This window comes from Apteryx mantelli, chromosome 2, assembly GCF_036417845.1.
Source record: "Apteryx mantelli isolate bAptMan1 chromosome 2, bAptMan1.hap1, whole genome shotgun sequence".
Lineage (NCBI taxonomy): Eukaryota > Metazoa > Chordata > Aves > Apterygiformes > Apterygidae > Apteryx > Apteryx mantelli.
In genome coordinates, this window is record NC_089979.1 from 15,218,316 (window position 1) to 15,232,624 (window position 14,309).

At 50.4% G+C, this 14,309-nt stretch overlaps 1 protein-coding gene across 1 annotated transcript in view; it reads left to right on the top strand.

The window, feature by feature from the left end:
* Window positions 1-11,738: 11,738 nt before the first annotated feature.
* The window catches only part of EXT1 (exostosin glycosyltransferase 1), a 188,557-nt gene continuing 185,986 nt past the window's right edge, over window positions 11,739-14,309 (top strand). Inside the window, exon 1 of the mRNA XM_013956891.2 lies at window positions 11,739-12,932. Within this exon, the coding sequence (XP_013812345.2) occupies window positions 11,959-12,932 (974 nt within the window). The 5' untranslated portion in view covers window positions 11,739-11,958. The remainder of the gene's footprint in view (window positions 12,933-14,309) is intronic.

A 14,309-nucleotide genomic window follows, 5' to 3' on the forward strand; every position in this document is an offset into this window, starting at 1 on the left:
TGCAGCACTGTGGTGATGGAGCTCCAGGCTGCAGGGGGCCTTCCTCCACGTGCAGCCATCACCACTGGAGTGTGCAGATCCAGGTCGGTGTGGACCGCCTTACGCCCAGGCAACACTACCTGGTCTGCCAAGATCACCGACACATCTGGAGCTGGTCTGCCGAGATCACCAACACATGCCCACCATCACTGAGATCACCATCACTGGCTGGGCCAGATCCTGTCCTGATTTAGCTCAGCTGAGTTGCTATGGCAGCACACTAGACTACTATACAGATTAAAAAGCCAGCTGAGATGCCCCTTGGCATAGAGGAATCTCTCAGAGATATAGAGTCACTGTAGCATAGCTTGTTTCAACCTATTACAGCTCCAAAAGGGGCTGGAGGGACTGAGCGCAGAATTGGCCTCCCCAAAAGCCACTATGATATCCAAAGTCAAACTGGCTGGCCCTGCAAAAGGGAATGAATTAAACTGCCTTGGTTTCTGCTGGGAGTGAGCACAGATGTACCAGTGGGGCTAAGGAGACAATAACCTCTGTCTCTGCCACATCGCATGGGCAGAGCCAACTGCCCACACTGTCCATCTGTCCACACTGAAGCTGTGCCTGGGGCTCCCTTCAGCCCTATGTGTGATTTGAATGAAACTCAGAAAGAAAGAGAAATATAAGAGATGCGTGTGGGCATCACATGATTTTTTAAGTTTATTTTTGAAAGAGCACATTCCTGGGCATCCAAGGGCCAGAGAAAGATTTTTGTAAACATGAAGATGACTGTAAACCAGGAAAGAAGAAAACAATGGGTCATTACTGTTCAGTTTTTAATCTTTTAAGTCCTGTGTTCTGATTTGGGGGCAGTCTATGAACCTTTAAGTTAGCAATACAATTTCTAAGAGGTCTGGGTAGAAACTCCTGCTTTTTTTTTCTGGTATCTAGGGCTGCAAATACACAAACTGCCTGGTAAGTTAAGTACCATCCAGTGCCAGAGACTGGTACATGCAACACACTAGTCACACCACCAGCAGTCACCATGGCTTCTCTGACGGGGTTCACTGCTGAGCAGCAGCTTTCAAACATTAACAGCGATGTTTATCTGCCTAAAGAAAAGCTCATTTCCCGCATGCATGGACTGTGTGCAAGTCAGGCCTACTTATCTGTTGATACAATTGATATGCAAGGCCTGCTAAGGCTTGGTGCTTTATGCAAGCTTAATAAAGTTGGAGTAAGTGCTGCTTTTTCAGTATTATTTGAAGAAGGAAGTAAAACCACAGAGTAGCTGCAGGGGGTCCTGTGCCAGCACTGTAAGAATTGTAAGAAATGTGAAAGGGGAAAAGAGTCTGTTAACCTTTCCCCTTAACTTTCTTATTTCCTTTCTTTCAGGATTAAGGAATCTATAGATATGTCTTGTTGTAACCTTAACTGTAACTAAATGTGCGTGTCTGGAAGAAAGAGGGGAAAGGGGAAACTACCAATCTGTTTTTCATATGAGGAAATGGAGGCAGGGCAGCCAGGTCAAAATACTTCAGACACCCACTAATGACAGTGACTCCGTGTGGACCCTGAACTCCTGAGTTTTTCAGAGGCATTTAGCACCCACCTTCCATACTGATGTAAATTTGCATATGCTTGAAATTCAGATGCGGAAGGGAGTCAGGCCCTGTGGACCAAGGTCATGCCAACAAATAAAAGTTGCTGCTAAAGGCTCCCTTTCCACAGTAATGTTGCTCACAAAATCTGGGAGAATCCGGACATCCCAGCCCAATCTGGGGATTCACCACTTCCCCAGCTGAACTTAAGGATTCTTCTTATTTTCTCTGAAGCGGAAAAGGGATGCTACTCAATAGCAGCAGCTGCTTTAGGTTTACAGTCACCACCCACCCATGGAACTGGGAATGGGGACTCACACCCACCTACTCTGTGCAGCAGAGCAGGCTGCATGGAGAAGATGGAGTACTTTTATCTTTGTGATTGTGTTTTGCCTTTTGATACCCTGGATGTTTATTCTTTTATCATGTATTAATTATTGGCATTCTCTAGGCTTCCTTCTGTCTTAATCTGATTTAAAACAGACATTTGCATTTGAAAAGTAGCTAGCATGTATAGCAAATACTTTCCCTTGGTTTCCTATTAATGCGCCTAGCTTTGATGTATTATATTAATGCTGTTTGCCAGGGGTGATATTAGCACACCACCTATGGAGAGGCACTTCCCTGGTGAACCTACTGCTTTCACCCACAGGCAATGCATCTACCTCCCCTGATGCTAAACTTGGATGCTGACTGCAGCAGCAGAGTCACACAGCAGCCCTTCTCTCGGGCGCCTTCGTGCCGTTTGCGCTCTGCATCCCTGCCACGGCATGGGGAGCTGCGTTCCCACCCCTGGCCTGCTGACTTAGGGCTGTGAGTGGGGAAAGGTGGAATTACAGGTTAAGGATTAGACATCTGTTGCAATGGAGGAAGTGAGAACTAAACTTACTCAAATGCACCAAACAGGCAATTGAGAGTTGTGCGAAGAACAAAGTCAGTGAATGCTAATGAATCTGTGGTCAAAAGAGGGCCAGGCCAGCAGCACAATTTGCCTAATGGTCTTCATGAGGGTGGAAGCAAAGAGACCACAGTATGTTTGAATCTGTCACAAGAACCCCCAAATTATCTAACCTTTCTGTTGCAAAATCTCAGTCAGTCTGGGAACAGAGAAAATCAATCCTCTGGTGAGCTCAGTACCAATACTTCCTCCTTCTTCTTTTTTTTTTTCTTTTTTGTGTGTGGATTGCACTCTATTTCTTGCATAATTTAGGTCTTTCATGAAGTTGCCCTGAGCCTGATTGATCTGTTTAAATGGTGCAAAGGGCCTGCGGGATCACTGATGTAACCCAGTTATGTTGATTTAACTGAAATGATTAGTGGTGGGCACAGGACTGCATGACCAAAGGTGCAGTCAGATTTGCTGTTCTGGTGGTAACTGAGTTGACTTAAGCTACCAACCTCAATCCACCTCAGCTGCTTGTTGCTGCTTTTCCTCTTTTCATCTTCTGAGATCTGGCAATTTAGCTACATGAAAGAGTCTCTTCCTCGCATTGCTCTGGCACAATATCCCAGCTTAGCTGAAACTCTTCTAATGGGAGGTTTTGCTAACCTGGATCATGTTGTCAGAACTGGGCGAGGGAGCAATATTTCTGTGCAGCAGAGCTGGGGGGGTGGTAGCCTTTCGCAAGAAGTAGCACTGAGCATCAGGGGTTGGAAACCAGGCCCTCCCAGAGCAGCATGTCTGATCACAGCTTTAGTTGGTTAGGAACAGCTCAAAGTGAACTTGTTTCTTCTTAAATGCCTGCACTGAGTTTTGCACGAGCTTGAGTTGTTTTTAAAAGCATTTAAGTTAAACTATTACAACTTCTGCCAGTGGACAAGACTTAAAGCAGTTTGCAGAGCTCATTTACAAAAGGGACTGGAAAAGTTATTTCAAGTTAACAGCCTACATTACAGTAGTAGTTATTTGAACAGGTGGGGACTGGGGGAAGTAGGGACATTAGCCAAATTGTGACTCATAAACTAATCAGATTGCCACCCATGTTTGCACCAAAAGAAAAAAAGTGGTGCATGAAAATAATGCACATCGCCAGCTACAGAAGTGACTCAGCAACAACCCAAACTTTTGTTGAGGTTTATGGGGATGATTGGCTACACTGCCATTTGTTATAGCCACAGGTTCTCTCTGGAAGCCACCAGAAAGACTTGCTCTATTCAGAGGTCTGCCAACTCTGAAGGTGCCATGACTTGTTTGTATCCTTTGTCCGCCATCACATTTCTGAAAAGATTTTCCTATAAGTGATACTTCTCTATACAAGCAGGGATGAGTTTTGAGTCTTGTGCTCTTCACATTTACCCTTAACCAAAGTCTTTTCTGCTATAGTGGTGGGATCCCGGATTAGAGGCTCTTTCTGTAGGCTAGATGGCAAAGCAGCAAGCCTTAGCTCTGAGTACTCCAGATGTCCCAGGCATGGACCCCAGGACACCCACAGTCTCCACCTCCTCTGGGTGCCACAGCTTCAGCTCGCAGCTACAACCCTTTTGCTTGTCCAGAAGGAAGTGTTCAGCTGTCAGGAAAAAGGCGGTTCAGCAAGCTGTTCCCTGCCGCTTCTGAAACACAGGTGAAGGGCTGCACAGAGCCATCCTATCACCCTGATATGCCAGGGGGACAGGGCTCCATGTAGTCTGCACCACCTGTGCATCACTAGAGATTTTGCCTCCTCACGGAGAGCAACTACTGAGGTTTCCCTGGGGTAAAAGAACTGGAGACATAACCTGATTAAAAAAAGAAAAAAGAAATAAAAATTACATTGTTGAAACTGTTGATTTCAGTGGAATTCCTCATGTTCTACACCAGCATCAGTGAGCAGAAAATCAGATCTAAAATGCTGTGGATGCTGGCAGATGCTCGCCTGTTTGTGTGTGCAGTGGAGAAAAGTGCTTGTTTGGTGCTGATTGCAGACTACGGAATAAGAGCAATTTCTCATCCCACCTCCACAGAAGCTATTTAAATAGTTCTACACCCACTTTGAAAGATGCTCAGTTAAAAAAAGGAGTAAATCTGGAAGTTATTACTCCTCGAAGGAAGAAGAACCAATAAATAGGCTTTGCTAAGACTGCCTGGGTTCTCAGGAATAACACCCGCGTAAGAGCTATAGCTTCCTCCATCAGCCTGACTTTTCCATGGAACTGTTTTTATTACACAACCTGCAAAGAAAGTGCATGCGGCTGGAAAGAGCCCCGCAAGCCACTTCTGGGAAAGACTTTAGAGCTGACTCTTTGTCCCAGTGAAGTTACTGGCCAAAGCTGGGCTGTAGAAATGTTTATGCCTTGCAGAGTGCACAACCCTATCACAGAAACATGTGCTCCTCAGGCAGTGCAGGAGGGCAGAGAATGACCAGCAAAAAACAAGAACCATGAAAGCCAAAGTATCTAGCAGAGCACTGTTTTAAAAAGCCATTATGAAATACTGGGGACAGAGTCGTGCCACATGCAGTCAGTAAGGGCCTCCCTTTCCCCTCCTTTGGGATTCCCTACCATAACCTTCTCTCAGAGTAAGCTGTGTTAGCCAGCTCTTTCCCAAAACTGCTGTTGGAGATTTTAACCCACAGAATAGTACCTGAATCAGTTGCTCACGAGGAGGAAGATGCATATTCAGTTCTTCTCTCTCTCTGTGGGACTTCTGCATCCTGCGAGAGCATGCTAGCAGTTAAGGGATGCTACCTGCTGTGTGGTCACTCCCTCTGGCTGCCTGTGCCCCAGCTAATGCTCTGTCCCTGATAACTCCCTGGCACAGAGATGCTGTGCAAACCAGCACAGGCCCTTTCCAAGGGCAGGCTACTTACTGACTAAGTGTCCTGGCTCTCCTGTTTTCCAGGCCTACTGAGGGAAATGTTAAACCCACTTGGTGGCTGGAGGCCATCCCTGGTGCCAGTAAGTTAGGTCTCATCTAACAAGGTGCTCTGGGGGGTGAGACTGGGCCACCGTTTCTGTGAACCCGACCCAGGTGTGAGCCAGGTACTTTGCTCCCAAGCCATAAAGCAGCTCTGATCATGTTGAGAGCAGACATTCAGGCAGCCAGGGAACTTACTGATCCCACTAAATTAGATGCTTGTGGATTTTATGTGTTTTCAAATTAGGCTGCACCCAATCAGAAACTTTGAGCATATGAATTTATGCACTAAAAATAGCTGGATGGTGCCTAAGCCCTCCAATGAATCTAACACAATGCTCCTGTCACTGTCAGGACTTGGCCAGGTGCTTGTATTTATACCCTCTTAGCACAGTCATCCTGCTCCATAACAAAATATGTTGAGGCTCTGACTCTACAGTGAGTTTCAGGCAAAGCCTTATTTGTTTCTGGCTTTGCCCCAGCAGAACTCTACTGTGAGATTAAGATCTTAATATTTATAAGCCTCTGGTTTAGCTATCTGTTTAATGTTACAGTAAATCAGATGCCTAAACTGCCATCCCTCTATTCCACCTGAAACCCTCACCTTCTCAGTAAAGGCAGTTATGTTTTTCCTAAAATTAAACTAATTATAAAACCAAAGTCAATTTCTTACATTTAAATAGCCTCTGTAACAACCAATTATTTCTGAGGACATGAGAAACAGCTGTTGCAACGCTGAAGCTCAGTTACATCTCAGCTATTTAAAGGGATAAAAGCGTTGATATTTTTTATTCCTATGTGATATTACCAAGATTTGATAAATAACCATGGTGTTAGTATTAATTTGTGAGCAAAGACCCTCTAATTTGCTCCAAGCTAAGGAATAATTTTTATGGACTTTTCTCATTCCATAAATTCACATTTGAAGGTATGTTTTATCTTTTCCTCTTTTTTCCTCCCTTCTTCTTTGATAAAGCAATAACAACCCTAGGCAAAAGCTATTTTAAGGCAGAGTCAGTTTTTAAGTCAGCCTTAAATCTTTTCAGATTGGGGAGTGGACTTCAAAAAACGCTTGCTAAAGTTTAACCCTGCACTATCAACTACAGGATAAAAGGAGACCACTGGCTTTGCCTCTTGGGGACTTTCTCAGCTACCACTAGAAGGTAGGTAAATATCACAAAGCAGTCAATTCCTCTTCTGTGGCTCTTTGAGTGAGGACTTCTGCTAAAAGCTTCACCCTTCAATCTGTGTATAATCACCTAAATCAAAGTGGGATCTGTGGGGTACTCAGCATCTGTGAAAACTGAACTGCTCTCATTTAGGCCTCTAAATCATAGAGCCAAGCTTGTGACTTCAGGCCACCAGCTTTGGAAGTTTTTGCTTAATTTTTTTGAAGTACTTGCTGTACTTAACCATGGAAAAGTGTGTCTGTAGCACGAAGAGTGGCAGTTCTAGCTAATTTAGCAACAAGGTAACACAGATTAATGGCACACATGTTTATCACCAAGCCTTTCGAAGCATTTTAGTCACTCTGCGTTTTTATGCTGCTTTTCTTCCTAGAATCATGACATGCTTGACAATGGCATTGAATTAACTCTCACACTGTCCTATTAGCCAGGAAGCCCCATTTAGCTGGAAATCTGAGGTCCACAGACAATCTAATGGACTGATTACCCCAGGTAGGAATCCTCAAAGGTTGACTGAGCTAGAGACAGGGCTCAGCACTTCTTAAAGCGGGGAAAAGAAAGCGTTCTAAGAACCATGTCTTTAATGCACCAAATTGGTGAGAGCTGGGTGCTCGAGCAAATCTAAAGATCCCACGGAGAGTTAGATTTTGTAAGAGATTTAGGTACTATGTACTTCTGAAGGGGACAGTCAGGTACCTAAGAATAACATCTTTAATTGCCAGCATGTGGAGCAGGGAGCAGCTTGTGCTGACCAGCTGAAAGCCCTGGAGAGAGGTTTCTCTTGAATCCTTTTCTACTCTGAGACTTGGGAGGCTTTTTCTACTGAAGGTTCAGTGTGATACTACCTAAACTAGGCCCTAGGCACTCCCTTGAAACTGTGGTGGGTGTAAGCAGGGGTTCTCTGGTTTGTAGCCAAGGGGCTTACCCAGAAGCAGTTTCTCCAGTGACACTTTAGTAAAAAAGTGATGCATTCACTGAAGCATGAACTGAAATGCAGGAATTTTCCCTATCAGAGACTGCTCAAATGATGAGGTTGCTTGAATCATGCTGAAATCTTCTATTTAACGCAATGACCTGAAACAAAAAAGCTTCAGCAGGAGAGTGCCATTCCTTCCACCCTAGGAGGGTGCTGTCCTGGAAGGCGTGAGGGTGAATCCAGGTCTTCTACTTGGCCAAATGCTTTAACCACAGAGTTATGAAATTTAAAAAAAAAAAAAAGGGAGGGGGGATTAGGGTCAGGTGAGTGTGTGGCAGCATTTTCTCTTATGTTTTACCTGAATTCAATCCAAAAAGTACATCCAGAGGTCCAGGATTGAACCCTGTAGCAAAGTAGGTAAAGGTACACCTAATTCCCAGTGGGTTAGTTAAGGGTATTACTCAACAGCACCAAAACTAAGGCACATCCAAGTGTGCGAAGCAGTAAGGAACTTTTTACATAAAAAGGTGGAAGGTGTTGTGGACTTCATGCTTTTCCAGTTAGGTGGCAGCTGAGCAGGGAATTCTGAGGAACTAAATTTTGGAGGCACCTAAAGTTGAAGTGGGCCACCAAGAGAAATATCCAAGAAGAGAAGTACGTGCTAATCCACCTCTTAAAGAATCTGGCCCCAAGTGACTTGTCCCGGACTGGACAGGTGCTAAGTGGCAAAGCCAGAAATAGAAAACCGATTCTCTGTCCTGGACTTTTATTTGAGGGCTTGGACAGATTCCCAGACAACTGTCAGCCATATGAAGATACAAATTATTTGAAAGAATGCAGAGGGTGATGGACCAGGGTCAAAAGCCACCTGCAAGCTTGCAGACCCTTAGCAGGCAACCGTGGCCAGAGCCAACCTGGGGGTTCTGTCTTTCATGTATCTGCCTGGTGGATACCTGCAATACTAAGATCTCTTTTACCACAGATTGCTTCTTTTCCCCAGGCAGAATTTCTAATATGCTGGTTGTGCTCCACCATACACCTGCCTGATAGCAGATGCAGGCAGATTTATTACCTTAGAGAAAGGTAGGCTTCCATTTCTGGAGCTCTCTCCCTCCAGCTACTGCCTGGGCTGCAGATAACTCTCAAGTGGCAGCAGAATGCAGGCTACATGATTCTTGTTGGCTTCAGTGTTGCCCACAGGGTCTGAGCAACAGTGATGAAACAGGCTGGAGACAGGCTAATTTCATTCTGTTACTTAGGAAAATTACAAACAGTAGGTAATAGCTAGTTTATAAAGGCATTCTTCAAAAAGAGAAGTGATCACCAAAGCTTTATAGCCCCTTCCCCCTAGCTGGGGGGTGGGGGGAGTTCTGTGTTGCCCAGCACAACATGATCCAGATCCATTTGGAACAACTGTACCATAAACCAAGAATGCTATGGATAAAACATGGTGGCAATGATCTGGACAGGTTTATTTCCCTGAGTTTTAAAGTGCTGTCACAGCTGCCTTTGTCTGCATCCAAAGCTTTTTTAAAGCATGAGTATTTATCGCTGCTGCGAAGCTGGTACTGGCTTCAGTACCTCAAGTGCAGCGCAACCCTCCTTGAAGCCCAGCTGCTTTCACTTCCTTTCTGAAGTTCTCTGTTGTGGTGAGAAGAGTTTTCATGCCATGGGCACCTGATCCTCAAAACCTGTTTGCAATAGCTACTGTCCTTGGCACAGACAGCAGAACTCACAGGCTTCCTTTTCTGTTTTAAACTGGTCCCGAGAGGCTTAATTTGCAGATAGTAATAGGATTCCGTCTTTCTGCTCTTGACAGAAGGTGCCTCTGTGAGCAACCTTGTTTCACTTTTCAAGACGCTGACTTCTTTTTCTTGAATAGTATCCCAATTTCGGTATGTGGGCTGTGACAAATATTTCAGGGAAGGATTACAGGATTAATTAACACATTAATATTTAATCTTGCTTCCCTGCTATCATGTCCTCAGCCAAAATTTCTGCCCCGGACCCAAATCTGTGCTGGCCATAAATATCACTTTTCTCTAGGAACCTGACTCTTTCTTCTTATTATTCCAACTCTTCTTCTGCCTCAATCCCTAACCTCCTTCCTTCAACAGTCCTCCCTACAATCAAATTATTGTGGAAGTGAACAGTCGTCTCTTGGCTCCAGCTACAAGATCAAACCTCATTTACTGCCAGTGATGCATCCTTCAAAGGTAGGCTCTCACCTGTTTTGTTGAGGAGGCACACTGTCTTTATGCATATTATCTTTAAACTTCTCATCTCCACAGGAATGCAGGAAGCAGGACAGGAAAAGATACAACATGAACCCCGGGTGACTTGTGGGATGGGCATGGAAGAGCACAGGGATGGTCTAGGGCAAGCTTTGTTCAAGAAAGGGCAGGTTTTGACCCTCAGCTGGTTTAATACACCTCTGTTCCTACATGGGAGTAGGATGAGGGGTGGGACTGCAGCCTGGGGAAGACCTCTCCATTACAACTTTAACCCTGGGTGTCAGTAGCGGTGACGGCATGTTGGCACAGGTCTCGGCATAGGATAGTTTCTTGATGTTTAGGGTCTTGTGCAAGCAGCCTGAAGCCTGTCTCATTGAATTTCACTGTTATTATTTGCTGAGCTAGCAAGACTGAAACAAGTACACCTGTCTGTGGTGCAATCACCCCTTCCAGTGCTGTGTGTGCGTAAGCCCTGACAGAGCAAGTCAGGGCTTCCAGCTGTGCTCCTGCAACCTCCTCCTGCCTGGCCCTGCCCTCCCGTTTGTCGTGCAAGCCAACGCACGGCCTGCGTGAAAGGACACGGCTCTCCCCAGTAAATCAGGCTGCTGGTTATGGAATTAAATGCCAAGAAGGGTAAACACAAATATGTAGCTGGAGGGATGTCTAGGTGGTTAGGCAGCTCCGTGCAGTCTCGTCACTCGATCAACCTCTAAAGCGCCTGCTAATCCAGCGTGTGCACCCCTGCGGTGCATAGGGCCTGCTTCCCAGGGACGCCGACCGCTCGCCACCGCGGCCGGAGCCAGCGACACCGGGAGCACTTGGGGCTTCTGGACTTAAAGGGAACGTCAAGGCAGGCAGCCGGGCTGAGAGGAAACGCTGGCCTTGCCCCGCTATTCTGGCTGTGAAGCGGGGGCAGCGGGGGCGGGAGGCGCTGTGGGGCAGGCCGGGCGCCCGGGAGCCGCTGCCGGCGAGGCCCCGCCGGGCGCCCGCTCGGCAGCGATTCCCCCGCTCCCCCTCGTTCTCGAGGCATCGGCTCTGCTCGTCTCCCCAGCCCCGCCGCGCCCGGGCGGCTCCGGCGCTGCGGGGCCGCGCTCGGCAGAGGGCACCCGCGGGGCCGCCGGCGCGGAGCCGGGTCGAGAGCCGGAGCCGGAGCCGACCCGGCAGGGGGGAGCCCGGCGGGGAAGCCTAGCGCGGCGCTCCCCATCCCATCCCCAAGGCGGGTCCCCGGCCGCCACGGCCCGGCCCGGCCCGGCGGCGCGCGGCCTCCCCGCGACCGGGGGCGCTGCCGAGCCGGTCCGGTCCGGTCCCGCACCCGGCTGAACCCTCGGGGTGGTTCCCCCCCCCCCCCCCCCCGGCGGGTTATGAATGGGTGCAGCGGAAGCCCCGCCCCCCGGACGTGACGCCCCGCCAATGGGCGCGCGGGGCTGCGTGGCTGGATGAGGTCAGCGCGGCGGTGCCGGGGAATGGGCGGCGCGCGGGGGGCCGGGTGACGCGGGGGTCGCAGCCCGCGGGCGGGCGGGCGCGCAGGGCAGGGCAGGGCAGGGCGGGCAGCGGCGCGGGTCCTGCGGCTCGCCGCCCGCTGGGTGCCGGGGCCGCGGGGAGGAGGAGGAGGAGGAGGAGGAAGGAGGGACGAGGAGGAGGAGGAGGATCCTCGCGGCCGCCGCTCCGCGGCGGGGGCCATTCAGCGGGCGCGGAGAGGAGCGGGCGGCGGCGGCGGGCGATGCAGGGCTTCGTGAGGCTACGGCGCGGCGGCCGCAGGCTGTGAGCGCCCGCCCGCCCCGCTCCGCCCCGCCCCGCTCCGCTCCGCCCGGCGCCGGCGGCGGCGCCCCCGGCCGGCCGCGCTCGCGGGGAGCGTGGCGGAGCAGCGCGGCGCCAGCAGCGGCGGGAAGGCGGGAGCGGGGCTGCCCCGGCGCCCGCCCCGCGCGGGGGGCCGCCCCCGTGTGCATGCGGGGCGCCCCGCCGGCCCGCCGCCGGCCCGCCGCCGCCGCCGCCCGCCGGAGATGAGAGACCGCCGCGGAGAAAGTTAGCGCCGTCGCCCACATGCGCGGCCCCGGCCCGCGGCTCTGGGAAAGGAGCAGCGCGGCGGCGGGAGCAGCGAGTTTGAAGTGTTCGCCGGCGGGAAGATGGCGGACTGGCGCTGAGCGCGCTGCCCGGCGAGCTGGGGCCGTCCCCGCGTTCCTCCGCAGCCCCCCGGCCCCCCGCAGGACACATGCAGGCCAAAAAACGCTACTTCACGCTGCTCTCCGCCGGCACGTGTCTCGCCCTGCTCTTCTACCTCGGGGGCCTGCAGTGGCGGGCGGCCCGCAGCCCGCGCCGCGGCCAGCCGCCCGGTAGCCGGCATGGCCCCGGCGCCGAGCGGCCCTGGCCCCGCTTCCCCGACGCGCTGCGGCCCTTCGCGCCCGCCGAGCGGCCGGGCCCCGACGGCGACGGCGGCCCCGGCGGCGGCGGCGGCGGCCGCGTCTCGCCCCGGCAGCGGCGGGACGCCAGCGCCGGGCTCTACCGCGGCCGCCGCTGCCGCATGGAGTCCTGCTTCGACCTCGCCCCGTGCCGGAGGAACGGCTTCAAGGTCTACGTGTACCCGCAGCAGAAGGGCGAGAAGATCGCGGAGAGTTACCAGAACGTCCTGGCGGCCATCGAGGGCTCCCGCTTCTACACCTCGGACCCCGGGCAGGCGTGCCTCTTCGTCCTCAGCCTCGACACGCTAGACCGCGACCAGCTCTCCCCGCAGTACGTGCACAACCTGCGCTCCAAGGTGCAGAGCCTCCACTTGTGGAACAACGGCAGAAATCACTTGATTTTTAATTTATACTCCGGCACCTGGCCCGACTATACCGAGGACGTGGGCTTCGACATCGGCCAGGCCATGCTGGCCAAAGCCAGCATCAGTACTGAAAACTTCAGACCCAATTTTGATGTTTCTATTCCGCTCTTTTCTAAGGATCATCCTAGGACAGGAGGGGAGAAGGGATTTTTAAGGTTCAACACCATCCCTCCTCTCAGGAAGTATATGTTGGTATTCAAGGGGAAAAGGTACCTGACAGGGATAGGGTCAGACACCAGGAATGCCTTATATCACGTCCATAACGGGGAGGATGTTGTCCTCTTGACCACCTGCAAGCATGGCAAAGACTGGCAAAAGCACAAGGATTCGCGTTGCGATAGAGACAACGCCGAATATGAGAAGTAAGTGAGCGGTGCCCCTCGCTGTGCGGGTGCGTTGGGGGGTGCCAGCCCTTCCGACTCGGGGGTCTCTGCAGCTCTCGGGCGCTCGTGCGTTTAAAGGCTGGTAGGTGCTTTCAGGCCGAAGGAAGGTCATGATTTTTGCTTCTGTTTTGTTTTTTTTTTTTTTTCTCTCTGCTGTGAGATTGCTGGCTAACTGCTGGTGTGTTGCCGCGCATCGGGGGAGCAGGCAGGGAGGTGCGAAAAGGCAGCCCGGAGTCCCGGGGTTTCAGCTTAGGCTGCCCGGGGACCGAGGACCTGTGGAGCATCCGCGCTCGCAGCCCTTCGGCTGCCCCGACTCGGCCGGCGGCAAGGATGCTGCTGGAGGCTGCTCTGGCAGCCGGCACCACCGCTCGTGCCGTGCTCTGCCTCGGCAGGGCAAATCCCCCTTCCTTCCCAGCCCTGAAGTTCTCCACCGAAGCCAAAGTTTGAGGAGAGCTGAGGACTTGTGCAATGTGTGCGGGAGCCCGCCTCTGCGGTGGTTTAGTTCCCGAGTAACAGCTCATCTCTCCCCAAAAGCACTGCCCAGAGCCTGGGCTCAATCTGTGCATCTCAGTGGCGGGGCAGTGCCTTGCCTCACAGTCTTTCTCCTCGTGTTTCCAATTTGATGCAACATCAGAAGAGGAAGGAGATCATAACGCAGTCAGCGTTTATTTTTTCTGTGTTTGAGTTTAAAATTTTTATGTATGAGAGAATGCTCCAGTGGTATGGACACACTTTGTGTGTTCTGTTAGCGCCTGGTTTCTTTGTTTCTCCTGCTGCTTTTTTTTTTTTTTTTCTCTCTAATGTCACTATAGGTAAGTTTAGCCAAATTTTAGGTTGCTGCGGTGTTATCCTTGTTATCCTCCCCATATGCTTTTCAGGTTTGTATACGAAGCTGCTGAAAAATCACTTCCTGGGAATTACCTCTAGAACTGTGATGCTGATTAGGCTGTTTGGAGCTGATTAGTTCATTTAAATGCTGACCACCACTATGCTGCTGCAGAGTAGATATATATGAAGTTTTTTGCATGAGAATGCTTCCTATGTTGCAGAAGTTAGAAACTAAATTGAAACAGACTGGCTTTACGCTGCTGAGTTAGTATACTGTGGAGCTGCCAAAGGCTGAAGGGGTTTGCAATGCATAGTGGAATACTATGTGGGTGGAAAAATACTCCTGGAGAAGAGTAGTGAAAAAACTACAATGGCATTAATGCTGATCAGAATTTCCAATTTGCTGGAATTTTTCTCCACTAAAATTTGCCACAGAGATTTGAGAGAGATTGGTAAGGTAACACCAAAACATGAGGAAGACTGAACGTGTTCTTGAATGAACTTTATTCACCTTCTGATTATTTTAAA